The sequence below is a fragment of the Sminthopsis crassicaudata genome, chromosome 2 (assembly GCF_048593235.1).
Source record: "Sminthopsis crassicaudata isolate SCR6 chromosome 2, ASM4859323v1, whole genome shotgun sequence".
Classification (NCBI taxonomy): domain Eukaryota; kingdom Metazoa; phylum Chordata; class Mammalia; order Dasyuromorphia; family Dasyuridae; genus Sminthopsis; species Sminthopsis crassicaudata.
Window position 1 is genome coordinate 449,010,915 of NC_133618.1, and position 21,140 is coordinate 449,032,054.

At 34.5% G+C, this 21,140-nt stretch overlaps 1 protein-coding gene across 4 annotated transcripts in view; it reads left to right on the plus strand.

The window, feature by feature from the left end:
• The window catches only part of CTNNBL1 (catenin beta like 1), a 220,317-nt gene that overhangs the window by 72,727 nt on the left and 126,450 nt on the right, over positions 1 to 21,140 (plus strand). For 2 of the 4 annotated variants that reach the window (XM_074292697.1, XM_074292698.1), the window contains exons 5-7: positions 10,734 to 10,819; positions 18,090 to 18,183; positions 20,491 to 20,582. In XM_074292697.1, coding sequence (XP_074148798.1) covers positions 10,734 to 10,819; positions 18,090 to 18,183; positions 20,491 to 20,582 — 272 coding nt within the window. Of the gene's footprint in view, positions 1 to 10,721; positions 10,820 to 18,089; positions 18,184 to 20,490; positions 20,583 to 21,140 lie in introns of all 4 variants that reach the window. The other 2 variants (XM_074292699.1, XM_074292700.1) reach the window with 1 other exon arrangement.

Here is a 21,140-nt window from a genome sequence, read left to right on the forward strand (position 1 = left end):
GATAACTCTCAAAGTAATACTAAACAAATAATTGTTTTGACTTAATATAAGTAGAACTACCTCAAGAAGCCTAATTAGTGAGAGACATCTAATGAGGGATAAAGAGATAACAATGGTACAATTCCATTAAGCAATCCATGCAAAATAACAAAATTTGAAGCATATAATCTTTCCAACTTGATTAAGGTGCCTAATTCTTCAATAATAATATTGGGTAATTTAAACTTGGTTTAGGCAGCCTGTTTTTCTCTAGTCCAGTTGATTCAAATTAACGAAACTTCACTTAATTTTAATATCTGAAGGCAACCAATATTTTTGAAGTTGCATTGTAAATATTTAGGAAAGAACTTTGTTGTATTTGTGGTGCAAAGTGCAAAGTGATTACCCTTTACTCTTTCCGAAATTCTTCGTTGTCTCTGATAATTAGGAAGTAGATTCACTTTTATTTATTTAGACTTTATGTTACCAAGTGGAGAAGCATGATATAGAAGAATACTAGTTTTGGAATCAGAAATCCTATTCTTACTTTGTTTGTTCTAGGGAAAAACTATATTCTTTATATAAGCTTCAGGTTAGGAAAAATTTCCTAGAAGAGCCAATGAAGTGTTTATACTGCAAATTCAATGAACTCTTATTGCTGATATTGTAAACAGAACTCCCTGTTAAACTGGGATTGAGATAAATGGAATTTTCAGCTCCTTCCAGTAGCTCCTAGGAACTGCTGTCATTCTAGTTTGTATGATCTGGGAGTTGTCATTTAATTTCTCTGAGTCTTAGTTTCTTCTAAATGTAAAGTCAGAATAATAATATTTTATATTATCTTACTTGATGACTGTGAAGAAAGTACTTTGCAAACCTTGGAGTTCTACTTAAATGTATTTTACTGTCATTTTCTAAATGTGTCAGACTAGAAAAAAACAAAAAAAAAATAAGAAGAATTGGCAAAGCTATATACAATTGTGATTTGTAATGAAATATTTTTAAGCCACTTAGAATACTTTGTAATTTTGATCCTTCTCTCCTAGACTATTATCAAGCCAGCTAAATTTAATTTTCTTAAATCTGAGAATGATAAACTGGCTTTAGTAAGAAGGCATATGTCTGGCTATTCAGAGGTTGGAGGTAGGCATCTTGTGTTAAGTAGTCCAATGCTAATGATTGAGAATTGGACTGTCAGTACTCCTTTGGGGCCCTCCCTTAATTGGGCTGGCAGAAAGTGGGTTATTATTCTAGTCATTTCCTACAGCATGCACCCTTCTAACAAGGCTTATCATGAGCATTTGTAGTCCTATTTGCTATTTCCCAGTTTAGTGTTTCCTGTATCAACACTGCATTGGAATAAAATGTACTTTCTCGATTTACTTTTCAGTCTTTAAACAGCTGTTATACCATGCATTGATAAGTAGCTCATTTTACTTGAGCAACTCATTAGCCAATTAAACATGCTATGATGAAAGGCAAGTGTCAGTAGGAAATTGCAAAAAGTTAGTTTGAGAAAACACATCTTGAGGTGTGTGTGTGTGTGTGTGTGTGTGTGACACACACAGACACTCATTGTCTTTATATAGGCACTTAATTGTCTTTTGAATTTTTTTTTTTTTGGTGAATTTCATATGACTTTCCTGTCTTTGGAAGTTGTGAGTATTAATTTAGGTATATTGGGTACACATCTTTTGGGAATACCTTACTGTTGCCCTGAATTATTTTTTCTAGTTTAATTATACTATGAACTGCTTCAAAAAGGAACAAAAATAGATTCAGGTCTAGTCTGGATGGTTATGTGATTTAGGTAGCTCTGTATTTGCTAGGGAGATCATCTTTACTCTTTTAAAAGAAAGCATGCAGTTTGAATTTATTGAGTACCTACTAGGTACCCAAAACTAGATGACATTTTCAAAGGAAACTGAAAACAAAACAAAATTTGCAGTTTTAGTTCACTTGTATCACTTTTGTATACATAGGGCTTCATTTTCTTTAAGAAAAACCTTTTTATTACAACGTTGAATAAGTCATCTGTTTATTTCATCTTTTCTTTTTTTAAAAAAAAAACTTGATTATGGACTTTGCATTGGTGTTTGAGATTAATGTTCAGTTTTTGTACAGAGGCTCTAAATTATCATTCAGACACAAACATATAGAGCAAAAACTGGGGAAAAAACCTCTTCTTCTAAGATACTTTGTTTAAGATATTCAGGTATAGACTATTTTTTCTTTCTTTTACTTATTCTTATTAGCTTGTTTCCCTTCTGGTAGATAAAATAGAAGAAGATGGGGGGGGGGGAGGGAAGTGGGGATTAGCTTTTTTACTTGACATGAGAAAGTAGGCCATCCAAAGCTGTTAGTAATTTGCTGGGAGGCAGACTTTTGGTTTTTCTGTTATCTATTAGTGGGAGAGCTTTTTACTTTGTGAGATGAAATTGTAAGTATAGTGACAAAGTCTTTGCCCACATATGCTTATAGAGAAATGCTATGTGGTCTAGGGGCTATATTGAAGGTTTTCGTGTTTGAATGCTTTTCATCCTTTTATCTGATTTTTCACTTTGTTTCTTGGTCATCATCAAATGACTTTTGTTTTGGATCAGATTAGATTATCTGGTGATTGCAATTACTAATTGCTGCCTTTTTGAAGTTTTATTTGGGGAGCTTGGGGAATTTATGTGAGATTAGTTAGTGGAGGAATTGATTAGAAATCTGCCAGGCACAGTAGGTAGTTGATATCTTGCTTGACTTCTTAAGGTCAGGAAAGTAGGTAGGAGATAGCCACTGGGGCAATTAAGAGCAAAATGTTTCTTAGAAAAAAATCATTAAAAAAAAGAAAAAATCGCAAATTCACTCATGACTATGTTATGATGATGATTGTCAAAGAGTGACTATCTCATGTATTTTTTAAAAATGTCTATGACATGTTTCTTAATCACTGTGTGACATCAATGAAAGGCATACTTTCTCCAAAAATGATAATAGGGATATTCTGAATTAATAGACATTAATTTGTATACTGGTTATGAGATTGAAAAGTAAAATTACATTTTTCAGCTTGTTGTGAACTTAAATGAACCAATTTAGAGTAGTTTCCTAAGTTACATTTTAGAATTCTGAGACTTTAGAGGAAAATGAACAAAGTAGTAGACATTTTTACCCTTTAGTTTTAACTATTTATGAGGGAAAAGTTTCATAATGGAAAGAGCTGCAATTAATCTAGACAGCAATTAGCAATTATTAAGTATCTGATGATGAATGGTGCCTTATAACATTGCATGTAAAGAGGATAACAATGATATTTTACTACCCTCTGTGTGTGAAGCATTATAATAAAGCTGAATTTTCACTTAGATATAGGCAAGCAATGACTTACTTTGATGCCTTGAGGAATTTGTGACCTGTCCTTGCTACCTCATTCTTTGCATTTCTTGGCTTTTGGTTGTTCACCAGTTAATAATTGCTGACAAGAGTTCAGTTAATTTACTGAACTCCAGGTCTCTTGACATTAGATGGCTACCATTGGAGCACAATAAGCTGTCTATTGGGTACTTATTTTTTCTCCATGACTAGACTACAGTTTTCTTTCCCCAGTCATGCATTTCTCTGATAACTTTTATACTATTTGTAATGCACAGTTCTTCTTTAGTAATACATTGCAATCTGCTTATGTTTCTCCTGTGCCTTTTGCTCATGTGCCAGTCCTTCTCATTGTCTTTTGGACTTTAGTTCCATGTTGCTTTTCAGTATATAGCTCATGCAATACTATATATATAAATATAGCATCTGCCTTTTCCAACATTGACTAATTTGTTGAGTGTGAAATGGAGTTCCAGCATGGTTTTCATTTGTATTCCTCTTGTTATTAGTGATTGTGAATGTTTTTTCTTGCAGTTGTTAATATCTTATAATTAATTTTTTGAAACCTGTTTGTTTATATTCTTTTGAGTATTCCTCTCTTAGAGAAGAACTTTTGGTCTTATATATTTATGTTAGATGCCTGTATATTTTAGATACTAGGCTCTTATTAGAGATATTTAATGCAGAGTTTGGTTCCCATATATACTCAGTAAATTCCAGTGGTTTCTGTTTTCCAGGATCAAATGCACAATCATATTTGACATTCAATGTCCTTTACATTCTAGTCCCCTTCTACCTTTCCAGTCACCTTAAACCTTATACCCCACTGTGTATTCTTTGATCTAGTCAGTGCCTCAGGCTTTTTCTGGCTATTCTATGAACAGGACATTCTAGAATCTCTGGGCTTCAAGCATTTTCTCTGGCTGTCTCCCATTCCTTGGATATGCTCTTTTTTCATCTCTACCTATTAGTTTCTTTTCTAACTCCTCTTAATTCTTTGTCTTCCTTCTCTTAATTATTGCCTTTTTATTCTGTTGATAACTTTTTGGTATATTTTTGTTTGTTTGTTGTCTCCCCTCTTAGATTGTGAGCTCATTGATGGCAGAGACTGTCTTGCTTTTTTTTTTTAATATGCTTAGCATTTAGCACATTACTTGACATATAGTTGGCACTTCCTTTTTTTTTTTTATCTTAGATGCATTAACTTTGTGCAAAACCTTTTCATTTTTACATAACTGAAATGATCTGTTTTGTCTTTTGTAATTGCCTCTATTCTGTATTTGGTTAAAAATTCATTCTTGTTTATTCTTATAAAACATATATGATCTGTTTATCTTTTAATTTTTTATGTTCTTTAATACTCGGGTCATATTTATAATTTGTGGTGGCATATGCTCTTACTTCATTGTTCTAAGCGTGATTTTAGCCAAGTCACTTAACAGTTTTCATAGCAGATATCAAATAGAGAATTTTTTCTTAGATATGTTTTTAGGTTTGGTGAACATTGGTTTATTGAGTTTAGATATTTTTGATTCTTCTTTGTCTAATGTGTTTCATAGATACAATGTGTGTGTGTGTGTGTGTGTGTGTGTGTGTGTGTGTGTGCGCGCGCGCGTGCGCGCACGTGTGTATGAGTGTCTTGCGATACAGGAGCTACCTGCCAGTGGCTGCTGGAGGTCTAACTCAGACCTGTAGGATAGATCTCTTCATGTGAGAAGATGATGATGATACAAGGAGACAGAGGCAGTTGCGTTCTGTGACCTCCCTCTACTTCCCTCTGCCTCCAATTTATTTCATTCCCAATCTACAAGGAACACCTATGTAAGTAAAGGCTGCCTTATAACTCCTTCAGATATTATGATTCACAGCTGTGGAGGCTCTCAGAGAATTGACCTGTCCCTTCAGGCATGGTCTTTAACGTGTGTATGTGTGTGTACATTTTTTCTTTTTCTTTTTGCTGAGGCAATTGGACCTGCTGAGGATCACACAGCTAGGAAGTATTAGGTCTGAGACCAGATTTGAACTCAGGTCTTTCTGACTTCAGGGCTGGTGTTCTAGCCACTGCACTACCTAGCTGCCCCCAATAAAATTTATATAATTTTCACCAGTACCAAATGGTTTTGATGACTGATATTTTAATATATTCTGAGGTCTAGAAGTCCCATTTATTCCTACTTTTTTATTATTTGCTTGATATTCTAGATTTTTATTCCTTCAAATGAATTTTGTAATTATTTCATTTATCTCTATAAGGTATTTCTGTGGTTATTTAATGTAGCAGCAGTTTGTCTATTAATTTTGGTAGGATTGTCATTTTTATTATATTGGTATTACCTATTCTCTATTGCTGAATATTTGTCCAGCTCTTTATATTGTTCAGGGAGTTATTTGATGGACATTTTGTATTTGGATCTCTATAAATATTGAGTATACTTTGATATATTTACTCCCAGATAATTTTATCATTTTGTAATTATTTTGAGTGAAACTTCCCTTTCTATTATTGTCTCCTGGATTTTGTTGTTATGTAGAAATATTCTTGATTTTTGTAGGTTTATTTTATAACTTAAAAGTTTGCTGATACTATTCGTTTTTCAATATCTTTGCTCATTTCTTAGAATTTTCTAAGTAAAGAATCAAGTTATAAGGGATTGGGATTGTTTTGTCTTCCTTAAATCTTTCATTTCTTTGTCAAGTCTTTTTGCTATTGCTTGCATTTCTAGAACTATATCAAATTATAATATGAACAGTGAGAGAACCCTTGCTTTAATATTGTACTTACCAGGAGAACTTCTATGTTTTCCCATTACATATAGTTAGTACTTGCTTTGATTTTTTATTTACTTTTTATTATATTTTAAAAATCTCCCTATGCCTACTTATGCTTTGTAGTCCCCCTTCTCCCCCACAACTATTAATGAGTGTTGTGCTTTGTGAAAGATTTTTTTTTTGTACTTGTTGATAATCACTGGGTTTGGATAGTTTTTTTTTTTTTTTTTGATATAATTTATCATATTGATTGTTTTTATGTTAACCAGCCATGATATAAATCAAATTTGATCATTACAAATTATTTTCTTTACAAATTACTGTAATCTATTTGTCATGATTTACTTGTTGAAAATTTTGAATTGATAGTCTAAGTTAAGGATATTATTCTACAGTTCTATCTTTGCTTTTCATTCCTAGGTTTAGATATTAGAACTATATTTATCTCATAAAAGGGATTGTAGAATTCTTTTCTCAGTTTTTCAGAATAATTTGTGTAGTGTATTAATTCATTATTTTATAATAGTTTGATAGAATCTCCTGTAAAGTTACTAGGACCACAGGTTTTTCCTTTGGTAGTTCCTTTGTGGCTGGTTTTGTTTCCTTTTTTGAGGTCAGATTACTTCAGTTGTTTGTTTGGTGGTATATCAGTATAGGTATTTTGTAATTCTGAAGGAAATCCTTTGTTTTGTGTGTTCATATAACTATACATGGTAGGTTCTGATATATATACATATATATTTTAATTTCTTCTGGTTTTGTTTTACTAGTGATCTTTTTTTCTCTCTCTCTTCCCTCCTACCTTGAGGCAATTGGGGTTAAGTGAGTTGCTCAGGGTCACACAACTAGGATGTGTCAAGTGTCTGAGGTGTGGATGGAGATTTTGGAGATATCTTTGGGATATAGACCTAGCAGCAGTATTGCTGGATCAGAGGGAATGCACAGGTTGATAGCCCTTTGGGCATGTTTTCAAATTGCTCTCCAGAATGGATGGATCAGTTCACAGTTCCACAAACAATGATTAGTGTTCCAATTTCCCATATCCCCTTCAACATCCAGAATTTTCCTTTTTTGTCATATTAATTTCTCTCATAGCTTCTTCTTATCTTCTTTATTTGCTAATCATTCATATTATAACCATTAACTGTAAATGTTACTCAAGGCTCTGGCCTGAGCACTCTTGTCTCACTACACTCTCAGTGGTTACATAATCTTTCTTGGTTTTAATTATCATCTTTATAAATGGACTCCTAGATCTATGTAACGAGCTCCACTCTCCATTTTTCATTTGCATATCAACATTTCAAACTGGATGCCCTGGAAATTTCATAAAATTAATATGTCTAAAACAAAGTTCATTATTCTCTTTCTGGCTTATTTTACATTATTCCCATTTCTGATATGTCATTTATCCCTTCCCATGTTATTGTTTTTTTTTTTCTGGTTGCCTTCTATAACTGGAATACCCTTACATACTACTCACCTCCACCTCTTACATTGTAATTTTTCCTTCTTAATATAGTTCAAGAGCCTTTTTGATCATAGTATCTAGCACTAAATAAGTACTTGTTGATTGATACATCAAATATGATGTATGATGGTAACATCATTAGAAGAATGTTGTTGTTTAGTAGATGGATCTTTGTCTCATTTAGAACTTCAAGGTAGTTAAAAGCTAGAGCATGTCCTAGATGCAATCATGCCTGCTTTCCTCCTTTATTTTGGGTAACTTTTGTGTATAGACGAAATTGTGCTTAATTTCATCAGCTCCTGAAGAACTACAGAACATTCTAAATGTTCTCTGTAACCTGTCTAAATGGCTTAGTGTAACGACTGACATAGAAGAAGCTTGGGAGTTGCAGGACAGTTGGGGAGTACCAGCTTTGCCATTTAATTGGTTGCTGGTCTTTTGAGTATATGTTATCTTGAACACACACAGCAGATGAACAGTGACCTAGACTCCAAATTATGTAAGAGGATAGTGAGCTAGATGTGCAGTACTTGTGATCATCTTAGTGTATGTTCAGATACCAAAATCCATCTATTTTAGCACTTGTGTGTGTGTGTGTGTGTGTGTGTGTGTGTGTGTGTGTGTGTTTGTGAGAGAGAGAGACAGAGACAGAGACAGAGAGACAGAGAGGGAGAGAGGAAGGGGAGGCTTGTGATGTAAAGGGAAAAATGAATTTTCAGTTTTCCTCTTGCAAGTCTAATGGTTTATGTTGGAAATAAGAAAGTTCAGAGTCATAGTGAAGCCTGTATAACTACTGTTTGTCCAGATCTTCCCAGAGACTTTCCCTTTCCATCAATAATTTGAATCTTAGAGAGGAAGAATTGCACTTACCCACTTTTTATTTCAGAAGTTGCCTTTAATTTCAGGGTTATGTGACCCATTTGTAAGTCACTCAAGCAGCTCATGAATTGTGGTCATGTCTTTTATGACCAATTGTCCTCTGTGTTAGCAACCTTTTTGATTACTTTTCTGATTAGTACCACAAGCATGAAAGAGATTTCATACTAAGATCTTCAAGGTCTCTGGGTTTTGGAAGTAGATCATTGTTTATCTGTGGAACAGAAATGAAGGCCCGCAATTTAAGACTTTGCACACATAGTCATTTGAACGTCCAGAAAGAGAACCTTAACCAAATATATTTCTTTTAGTGTAAGTCTTTTGTGAACATCCAGAACTTTATTAGTTATCTCTTGATTTTACCTTCATATAATCTGTGACTTCTGCCTCTTCTTTTCTAATTTGAATTCATGTCTAGACTGCAGTTGGCCTTCTAACTGGTCTCTCTGACTTTGTTCCCTTTTCCTTCTAATTCATCACTCCTTTCACTGTCAGATTAATCATTGTAATTTCAACTTGTTTCTTCTTAGTCAGGAATATTTAGTGGCTCCTCATTACTTAGAACATAGAGGGAATTAGCCTTTGGCTATGACTTGATTCAAATTACCTGTTCAACTCATTAGCAAATTTTTCTGTATTTAAAATCTAAATTTACTTCTTTGTGACTACCATCTTTTATTCCTAATTTTATCCTTTGGGGCCAGGCAGAACAAATTTAATCTCCTCTACAAAAAAACAAACAAACAAACAAATCCAAACCCTTCTGTTAACTGAAGACAGTCCTTCTCTCCCTAGTAAGAAATGTAGAATGATGGTTAAGAGTCACTTTAACAATCAGAAAGACTGGATTTGGATTCTGTTTCTTACATAACAGCTATATTTGATGCTGGGTGCTCAACCTCTCAATGCATTAGGCAGCTCTCAAACTATAAGTCTCAGAGTGGTGCCAATTTGTCTTTATTAAAGGATGTTTCTCACTGGAATCTCCCTATACTGATGAAATTACAGTTCCAGTCAGACAATTTAAAAAAAAAAAACAACAACAACAACAAACTGTTCCAGGCTTGATACCCTTACTTCTTTCAGCTTTTCCTTGTAATGATGGAGGGTTCCAGAGCCATTTACCATGCTGGATGTCCTCCTTTGAATGTGCCATAGTTTAGTGAGCTGGACTGGCAAATAGGAAGATCTGGGTTCAAATCCTTCCTCAAACATTAGCTGTATGACCCAGGACAAGATATTTAATATCTTTGAAGTGATTGGACTCAATAATTTTTAATATCTTTTCTAGCTCATGAGATGGAAGATCTCTTAATTGCAGAATTTGTTGATCTTAATCTTCATCTTCTTTGTCCTTTGTATAATTTGGTACTGTTAATAAATTTCAGGATACTTTTTTCTCTGGGTTTTAATGGCAATGCTTCCCTTACTTCTCTTTCTTGTCTAAGTTTTCCTCTCTGACTCTTTTGCTTTATCTTTGTTCATGTCACATCTATCTGTAATAATATATACTTGTTTGTGTTTCATAAGGGTACAGTACCTTGCAGATAGTATATGTTGAGTGACTATTTGTTGATTTGAGTTGGGAGAAGAGTACTATTCTAGTTTTGATAGCTTAAACTATATGTCTCAAGTTCTGAGAAAGTTTAGATTGTGAATTTTTTTTTCTTCCCTCCTTTTGCCCATTCCTCCCTATTAGTCCAATTCTCTTTTATCCAAAGTAGGGAGTGAAGAGGAAAGATTGTTATGGCCAGGACTGGTAGAATATGCAAGGTAGGGAAGAGAGCTCCAATTATTTTTTCCCTCATCCTAGCCTAACCTAAATTCATTCTATCCTACACTGACTTCAGTGAAATACTTTGTGAAGCACCAGGCTTCACATCACATCACATCACAGAAATCATTACTGTCTTTGAAGGTGAACTATACAGAGTAGTTAAGATTATACTGAGTTTTAAGAATTTAAATTATGGGCTGAGGTTAAGGGTGTTGGCCTATTTCTCAGATCACTCTGAAAAAAAGACTTCTGAATGACTTATTTGAAGTTGTGAAATTTAGGGAAGGTGTAGTGAACATATGGAATAAGTTACTAAGGAAGGTGGTATAATGAAAGAAAATGAGTCTATCATTTAACACCCACTGTGGGCAGAACACCACTGAAAATGGTGATAAAGTGATTAACTAGGATACAGAAGGGAACCAAATTTTTGAAAATAAAATGTCTTTAGGATTTTCATATGTAGTTAATTCCCTTAACTTTTTTCACATGTGTCCATAGCTGTGGTTGATTTGCTGCAGGAATTAACAGATATTGATACACTCCACGAGAGTGAAGAGGGAGCTGAAGTGCTCATTGATGCTCTGGTAAGTTGGAGATTTACTGCCTTGGAATTCCTTTCATTCTTTTTAAGTAACTGTCACTGCCATTTTAATCAGTTAATGATAAAGTTAAATACTTGGGAGTTTAAATTGACTTCAAACTCAAGGTTGCTCAACATGGAGTACAGAAATCTAGGGCTATTTTAATAGGAATTTTGCTTACAGAACAAAGGAATTTTTAGAGTGTATCAGTTCTGAAATCATGGGACACTGGATTATGTGCATTAAGTGCACTGTATCATACTAGGGGCAATACTTTGGAATTAAGATGGTTGTCAAGACTGAACTTGAGTTTATCTTCAGCTACAGTGGTGTCAACTCAGATAGAAAGAGGGGCTACCAAACCATCCAGATGGATCCCTGACGGTGCATATTGACTTAGAAAACTACATATTAACATTATCTATTACTATATTTTTATTTATTTTGTTAAAATTTTCTCAATTATATTTTAATTTGGTTTTGGCATTACTGGGGAGGGGCTTGTGTGTTTGATTCCTCTACTAAATGTCAAGAGAATGGAAGTACAAATTATTGAGATTTTTATCATTTTGCCAGGCAAAGAACTTAAATATTTTCTCTTTTGATCTTGGACAAATCAAGGCCCCTAGAATTTACTTTCTCCTCATCATAAAGAGAGGATCTTGGGCCAAATTATCTCTAAAGTTCCTTCTAGTTGTAACACCATTATCACTATATGAAATAAGAGATTTAAAGTGGGAAGATTTCAGGTTCCCATTCTAATGATTCTACTGGATGACCTAGAGCAAAGCCCTTAACCGCTCTAGGCCTCATCTGAAAAATGAGGTAATTGGACCTGTTGACTTCTAAGGTTCCTTCTGGCCTTCAACATGTGATCATTTTGTAGACGAAGAAACTGAAACTCAGAGAGGTTAAGTAATTTGAGTAGGGCCACACAGCTAGTTAGTGATAAAGGTATCAAGATCCAAATCCCTTGACTCCTGGCAGGATGTTTTTTTTCCTTTTCTAGGTTTTCCTGGTTAAAAAACAAACAAACAAATAAACAAACAAAACCTTTCAATTAATAGTGATTTGGTTGAGGGTCCTTATCTCAGTGAGCAGATTTGGTGTCGATTTCACTGACCCAAACCTTTTCTCTTCTGCTCTTTATACTAGAGTTTTCCCATGCACTCTGGTGCGTGGTATTTGGAATGAGTGAAGAGGTCATGAACTGAGTCCATATGAAGAACTGTATCTTATATAGAAAGAGGTGCCCAGCAGAGCCAATGACAATTGAGTGTGATGAAAATTCCTATGGCCGTTTTTCTTTCTAGCTGCTTCCTGGAGTGATTGGCCACGTTTGTAGAACACAGGGTTTTTTGGGGGCTTTGAATTATTGTGTTGAGAGAAAAGAAATCAGATGGGCTTTTGTTTGGAGGAGTGTTGGGGGAAGGCAGCTGCACTTGCTTTTCCATCAAGTCCCTGTGGTGTCATCCACGCAGGCTTACCTTCCAAAGGTTAATTGCAGTACCCCTGAATGCATCTTCCCGCATAGTCCCTGTGCTGTTTTTAATTACCATCCTTTGCCTAGAAGGTTGTTGTATGAAAAGGATTGAGGAGAAAGGAGCAGGTAGCCCGCCTGCTGCTTGTAAAAATGGACCTGGAAACAGCCATTTGAACAAAAGCCCCTTTTCTGTTTTCTGTGTTGCCAAAACCACTAACAAAAGCTGGATCTTGCAGATTTTATTATTCACTTAGAAAGAAACAGTTCATCAATAGCCTGGGGAGTCATTAGGTAGCTCCTGCTTAGGAGCTTTTAATTTATTATTATTATTTTTAAGATTTTGGTACTAATCTCTTTATTACAGTGGGATTTATATATATCACAAGGAACTGAAAATTTCAGGATTAGCACTAGATTGTCTGTTTCTGTGGAAAGCACTTGGTTAGTGCTAGGAGGTTGGGAAAAGGTAGGCTTAATTTTATTTTTATTTCCCCATTTTTATTCTTTATTAAAAAACTTTTATAAGAATTCTTAATATTGAGAAGACTTTGATTTCTTTGTAATTTTAATTTGGGGCCAATATCAAAGGCATGAAATGGCATAAACAGCAGGTAGAGGGCATCTGATAGAATTTATTATGAGAGGTAGCTTGTAGTTATTGCCTCTGTCTTTTCCCCAGATGGAAATTATAGCTATAGAAAAGCCTTGTTGGGGGAAAGAGTGCAATATTAGCATTCTCAGGGTTCCTTTAGTTTTTTATATTGGTTACACAAAAGCAAAATTAAATAGCCATCTTTAGATATTTGCAGGGCTTCCAGGGGTAAAAGAGATTACATTGTTCTGCTTTCTTTCTGAAGATAAACTAATGGTGGAAGTTATAAAGAGACAGAGTTTAACTATAAGGAAAAACTTCCAAAAAATAGTTACCCAGAAGTGAAAATTGCTTCTGTGGGAGATAATGGTAGGTTTCCCATTACTGGAAGTCTTTCTAGGGGAATGCTGGACGAATCTTTGTCAGGAATCTGTAGAGACAATTCTTACTCAGATATTAGTTGGAATAGATGGTCTTGGAGGTCTTTCAACATTTCAGTTCTTACAAGACTTTTCCAGGACTTGCAACAATATAAGGTACCCAAAAGTTCTTAAGTGAGAGGGGAGAAAAAGAGGACTTCTTATCCATACCAATTGGTGTTTTTACATTGCTCTAAGGAAATCTAATGTTTTGAAAACTTGTCAGTGTTTTATAGAGATATCTTATAAATTGTTACTTTCATTCAATCAAAAATATTTATAATCTAAAAATTGTTATAGCTGAAAAGGATCCTTCATTCTAATCCTGGCATTTAAAAAAAAATCAACCATTACTATCACTGTTGTTATAATTTCATAGTGAATGTAAAATGCTTCTTTCACAATCTGTGAAGGAAAGTGATATGGGTATCATCAACCTCACTTTATAGATGAGGAAAGGGAGCTTAAATGACTTGCTCGTTGTCACACTGAATCCATTTCTTGATTGTGTGTGTAGTGCTTTATTATATCATACTACCTCTCAAGTTTTATATTTGTGGCATTATTGAATTTTTTCCATATATTTAGAGTGTGTGAGGACATTATTCTGAATCTAATTCCTTTCATATTTAAAAGTTTAGGGAATCATATTCTTAGGGCCTAATAAAAACTTCGAGGTTATCTATACCAATACACTCATGGTAAAAGTGAAGTAAAGTGACATAACCAACTTCTTTTTTTTTTTTTTCCTTTTTTTTTTTTTGAATTTTTTTATTCATTTTTCCAAATTATCCCCTCCCTCCCTCCACTCCCTCCCCCCGATGGCAGGTAATCCCATACATTTTACATGTGTTACAATATAACCTAGATACAATATATGCGTATAAATACCATTTTCTTGTTGCACATTAATCATTAGCTTCCAAAGGTATAAGTAACATGGGTAGATAGACAGTAGTGCTAACAATTTACATTCGCTTCCCAGTGTTCCCTCTCTGGGTATAGTTATTTCTGTCCATTATTGATCAACTAGAAGTGAGTTGGATCTTCTTTATGTTGAAGATTTCCACTTCCATCAGAATACATCCTCATACAGTATTGTTGTTGAAGTGTGTAGTGATCTTCTGGTTCTGCTCATTTCACTCAGCAACAGTTGATTTAAGTCTCTCCAAGCCTCTCTGTATTCCTTCTGCTGGTCATTTCTTACAGAGCAATAATATTCCATAACCTTCATATACCACAATTTACCCAACCATTCTCCAATTGATGGACATCCATTCAACTTCCAGTTTCTAGCTACAGCAAAAAGAGCTGCCACAAACATTTTGGCACATACAGGTCCCTTTCCACTCTTTAGTATTTCTTTGGGATATAATCCCTAACAGCAATGCTGGGTCAAAGGGTATGCACAGTTTGACAACTTTTTGGGCATAGTTCCAAATTGCTCTCCAGAATGGCTGGATTCTTTCACAACTCCACCAACAATGTATCAGTGTCCCAGTTTTCCCACATCCCCTCCAACATTCATCATTATTTGCATAACCAACTTCTTTCATGGCCTTACACTGATCCAAGATGAAATCTAAAACCATTTCTGGAAAGCAAAGAGGTATAAGTGTTTATTCTCATAGCCAGGAGATGCACAATACATATTTTCCTGAGAAAGAATAAGAAACAATATAAAACTAAAAGGTGAATTTTCTTAGAACCTCTACTGTCTTCATGTGTGATGCTGCTAGTGAATGATTTATCTATTTATTTATTTGTTTGTTTATTATTTCAAACTGTTTCCTTCTGACATTTCTAAACTAGTATGAACATATGTATATTTTAAATTATACTTTTGCTCAAAATTCTAATTTTTTAAAACTCCATAGATTGTTTTGTAGACTTGGGCAAGAAATTTTTTCCTCTCTGGACTCAGTCTTTTAAAAAAAGAAAAATCTGACCATTAATCTACATGTTCTTTGAAGATTCCTTTCTAGCTTTTTTGTTCTATGATTCTAGCTTTCATGACTCCAAAATCTGAGAAAGATTGGTAGGTCATCCATGCTTCATACAAAGCCCTTCTGGTTTCTTTTTCTTCTTATCCTCTCTTTTTGGATAACTAGAAAAGGTCATTTAACTGTGTTCCTGTCTCACTGGAGACTACAGGAGTATCATTTGGCAGAGAAAATCAGTAAATTTATTGGAACTCCTTTGACTAAATGCATCCTGATTTTGCAAACCAGAATTGCTCCCTTCTATGATCTAATTCCAGGCTTGATTTGTTTTTTAGTATCAGATGTAGCCACAGTTCCTGAAGATAGGGGTGAAGGTGGACTGGAAGGGTTAAAGGAGTAGTATAGAATACCAATTTGAGCTGCTTATTAACAGATTCATTATGGCATATGTAGAATAATTATTTTTCCAAGGATTCTTTTGCACTAAATGCATTTTGATTTTCTTTTCCTTCCATTGCAATAATTGAATTTAACTCTACTAAACATAAAGTTTAACATAATTCAGGTGCAGAAAAGCAGACTGTTAAAAGTAAAAGTTCCATTTTATTTTATGATAAGGTATAAGATTGTTCTCCAGAGTGACTCACATCATACACAATAATAGTATAGTTCTTGAATTTTCACAAGTTCTTCACTGACACTGTTACTGCCGCATTTTAGACATTTAGAAGGTGGAAGACATAACTAAGCATCAAGAGGGAGAAAAACAAATGAAGCTAAAACAGCAGTGAGGAATTGAAACTAGTGAGGCAGCTTACAAAACTGACAAATTTTTGTGGTACCTGGTAGAGCTGGAATGTTTGCCACCTCAGAATTTAGGGAAATTAATGAAGTCAATCAAAATGATTTACAGGGGAAAACAACTGATATGGGTCTTTGTTCTCCCTACTCTCCTCCCCCCAAAGTTTTCCTGTTTTGTCTCACATCCTAAAACTGTCCAGTTAATTAGGAAAAACACTGTGATAGGTATAGTTAGTGATGAGATTTGAGAGCAGAATTTTGAATGTTCCCATTCAGAGGTGAAAAACATCTTAATGTAATGAGTACCGTATATTGAATCAAAAGGAACCTGGGTTTTTGAATATCCTTTCTTCTACTTATTACCTTTCTGATCTTTGGCAAATCACTTAATATTTCTGATCCTATTTGTTTATCTCTAAAATGAAGGGGTTTGGATTAGATTACTTGTGAAGTGTCCCTTGCAGCTCTGAATTTATATGATCCCATGATCTTACTTTTTGTGTTTGAATACTCATTATATAATTATTTCATTGTTACTGACACATGAGGAAAAGATGAAACTAAAGATAACATTTGCATTCACCAGGAATATTTATCAGTAGTTTCAACTTCCCTTATATGCATTCTTTCTAGACTTCTAAGAAATAGCAAACTTAATTAATTTAAGCCTTCCTAGCAAATTCTGGAACTTGGAAGTCACCAAAAACCATACAGTTAAATTCAGCAAACATCAGTAAGCACCCATTAAACAAGTGTGCAAAGTATTGTAGACTATTTGTAAGATATCTTTGGGAACATAAAATACAAGGACTCTGCTCACATGGGTCTTACAATCTAAGCACTATAATCCCTGGACATTGATAGATTGGAAAACTGGTTAGTTAGATACCTATTCATTTGTTTCTGTATCAGACGTGATAAATGACAGTTTTGCTGAGTCAAAGAGAGCTTGAACAGGGGAGGTAAGCATTGCACTAGAAATCAGAACTTCATTCTAGTCTCAACTGCAATTAATTAGCTCTATGACTTAATGATTTGTGACTTTACCTCTGTGAGCTACAGTTTCCTTTACTATAAAATGAGGATAATACAATAGCTTCCCTACTATCCATGTAGAAGGATTGTTTTGAGGGTAAAATAACAACAGATATGAAGTAGTTTGCCAAACACAAAAAATTCAATTCACTAACTCATATGCTCCATGTTCAACAAACAAATAAAAAGGACTCTTAAATTACAGGTAAGCTCAAGAAGGATTTACATATTGGGTTCTGATTAAATTATGGAAGTTAGGAATGTTTTCTATTATGAAAGGCTTTTGAAGTCAATATTTGGAGATTTTGTTATTCCATCAGACATCTTTTGACATTGCTACCAGAGAGGGAACTTTGGAAAAATTAGATGGTTGAGGTCATTTGTGTAAGATTTCTTATTTTCTTAAGTACTACAAAAATTTATGTTGCCAAGGAGTAAAGTATAATAATTTATAGAATGTCAAAAGGAGAAGGGATCTTGAATATCATCTTGTCCAACACCCTCATTTTACTGATGGACACATAGAACAGAAAAGAGAAATGTTTTATTCAAAGTTTCCTCACTTAGTTAGCAGCAGGATGATGACACACCCAGGTTGTCTGGTTCTCAGTTCTTCACTCTTTGTAGGACATTCTCTTGCAGTTGAAAGAAGTAAGAGAACTTGGGTTCACATTCTCCTACTGAGTTTGCTGCATTTTTCATTTGCAAAATGAGAGGCTTGACTATATTGTCTAAAAGATTTCTTCCTAGTACTGCTTTGCTATTGATTAGTAATCTCTGAAGTTCCTTCTAGCTCTAATTCTGTGGTCTTTGATTGTTTTTTCTGTTTCTTGAGGCTTCTCCTTGGGGACAAATACAGGGGTGTATTTTCTGAGCTAAAACCATTGTGGGGAAGGGGTTCATTTAGGGTAGATAGGGAATGGCAAAGGAAAGTCTATTTGGGGGACTTTTCACAGTCTTTTCCATCTTGTCTGTTTTGCTTCCTTTCTGGATTTTGCAGGTGGATGGTCAGGTGGCAGCTTTGCTTGTTCAGAATTTAGAGCGACTAGATGAATCTGTGAAAGAAGAGGCGGATGGAGTCCATAACACGCTGGGTAAGGGGATGCACACATATTATCTCTTAGCTTTGTTTGTTTTCTCTATAATAAAGTCAACAGCCGGATGTTTTTCCTCCTGCTCCCAAACTGCCTCTTCAGAAATAAAGGCCCTTGTGTAAATTTCATATAACTGCAGCTTGAATTCAGTTTGCAGGTAATAAAGCAGAAATCCACTAAATAGGTAACCCTCCTAGACTGAAATCATAGATTCCTTTTAGTAAAGCTGTTTCAGGAAAACTCCAATTTTGATGGAAGGACTCTGCTGGGTGACATTTTGGGATTTGGAAAGTATTCATTTTGTGATTTTATTCCCTTAATATATTAGTTTTCCTTCTGACTCACCTTTACTAGAATGGCAAACTTTTGAGCAATTGTGCTCCTTTATAGGGCATTTTATTTAGAAAAGCTTCAATGTTTCATTCTTTATGTATAGTTTATGCCACAAACTTGGAATTGAAATATTGCTTTTACCTTGTCTACCTCTTTCTTTTGTATTCATTTAAAGAGATTCCTTTGCAGTAAAAACTTTTAAATAGTCTTCTTGATCACTGCAAGTTGTCTTATAAAAACAAAGATTACCCATAACCAGAGCCTTGGAAATGAATAACATTCCAGAGAAGGAGAAATTTTGATGAAATTAGGTTTTTATTTTCCTCCTCTGTCCTTGTAAGCTGCTTTCTCTCATAATTTCAAAATCTGTCAATAGGAGTTATTATAAGGGAGTTGCAGAGTTGTGAGAGTAACTGAAAGGAGTGTATTATAGTATAGAAATACAGTGCTTGTAATTGGTTCTAGGTAGAATTAAATTTTGGTTTTGCCATTTCCTACCCCACTGGAGGATTTTACCAGAACAGTAATCTTAAAATGGCCCTGGCAATAATATTTGGTGGCACTGTGAAAAGACCATGGGCAGACAATTTCACTCCCAGTTCTGTTACTCACTAGTTTGTGATGGTGGGCAGGTCTCATTTTGGATCTTAGTTTCCTCATCTGTAAAATAAGATAACTGGATTAGATGATCTTTTGGTTCCTTATTAACTTTCCTTTCATGAGAATTTAATCTAAAATGATGTACAGAAATAGTAAAAATAGAAGTTTTCATAACAAAAGATGAAACCTTAAAAAGATATGGAAACTGCAATTAAATGGATTGATTTTTCTTCTCCATTTGATTAGAAAGAATGAGAAAACAGAAAAACTAGCACCAAGTGCCATCTTTTGGGATTGACATTCCCCCTTCCCTGAATTAAAGAGCTAGGGTCCTGAGTCTTACATAATGAGAACTATTGGAGTAATCTGAAGTAACTTGATTCAAGGTTACACAGCAAGTGATTGAATGAAACTTTCTAGTTTCCTCTTGTCTTGCCTTATTTCTCTCTTATAACTCAAAACTTCCTCTCTCCCCAACTTACCATCTTCCCCCTCCAAACCCGAGGCTTTATTTTTATCTTAAAAAAAAAAAAAAAAAAAAAAGCGCTATTCCATAGCTTAATGTCTGACAGGTAGATATGAAGGTTTCAGAAAGATAGTAGAAAAAGAAAGATAGTAGATGAATCTCTCAGTGGTTTTTCAGCTGCCCATTAGATAAATATTTAAAAATAAGAATTTTTAAGTGGCACTTTAGAGATAGCAAGCCTATTAATATTTATAGTTGTGTGGCTGATATTCCACTCAACCAACTATTCCCTCTTTGCTCTTGTGCAAAAATTATTTCAGTTAATGAAAATTATATTTTCCTTTGGTATGATCATAGGTTTTTTTTTGTTTGTTTGTTTGTTTTTGTTTTTTTGGTATCATGTTTCTTAATGATGCAAAGAAAGGGAATGAGAAAAGGACCATTAGACAGTTGGGGGAATGATTTTGTTATCTACTCTTAAATCTGATTACTTCATAGTTCTTGGTAGCCCAGTATTATACTGAAAAACTTGAATTGGACATATGGAAGAGAGGAAAGTCTTTAGGACAACAGTTGTTCATTTTGTATTTTCTGAGATAAGATTATGCTCTGTTAGCACACTCCTCCTCTCTGCACTTACTATATACTTAAGTTTCTTTTCACTCACATTACTTCCAGCTCTGTGAGGGTTGGCTACAAATGTAATTTGTTAAAAAACAGAAAGAAAAACAAAAATCCACAACCCTTAGGAATCCCATGGATCAGGTAAAAATGGCAATATCATCAGATTGGTAAGGAGAAGTTGAGGGAATTGGAGAAAGAAGCACATGAATATTAGAGTGAGTTAATATTCTTAGTAATAAAAGTGAAATTATTTTTACATATGATTGGTTTCTCCCTTCCTTCAGCCATTGTAGAAAATATGGCCGAATTCCGACCAGAAATGTGCACAGAAGCTGCCCAGCAGGGTCTCATGCAGTGGTTGCTGAAGAGACTGAAGGTGAGTTTTTCATTGGTATAACTTCTGAAGGATATTGATGAACATTATCCCTCCCCCTTCTTTAGTCATTGTATCAAGAATTAGTCAAATGAAAATGTAGCATTTTTCAGTGATTCATTGACTGCTTATTCAATTTGTGGCTTTTAACTTTTACTTTTTCCTTTGGTCCTTTGAACCTTTATTGTACATTATTGCCTCCTTTTAGAGGGTGAACAATGAAATTAAAATCTATTTCTATTGCTAATTCAGAATAGTTTTAGTTTGAGGAGGTTGAAATTGATGGCACAAATCACTTTGAATCCTTAGGGGTGGGTCCCAAACTTCTTGTGAGGAGGATCCTACTTTTTAATTTTCCAAACTCTTGAAATTCTTAGATATAGTTACTGATGGTAGGGAAGAGGAAGGAAGAAAGGATTAATGGCAAAGCCTTTAGTGGGTTTGAGGATCTTTTTGGTTGCCTAGAAATTCCTGCCTGACACATATGAAAGTCTAATATAATAATTGATGGGAGATGGGGATCATGATATATCATCCTCAGCTACAAGGGAAAGCTGAAAC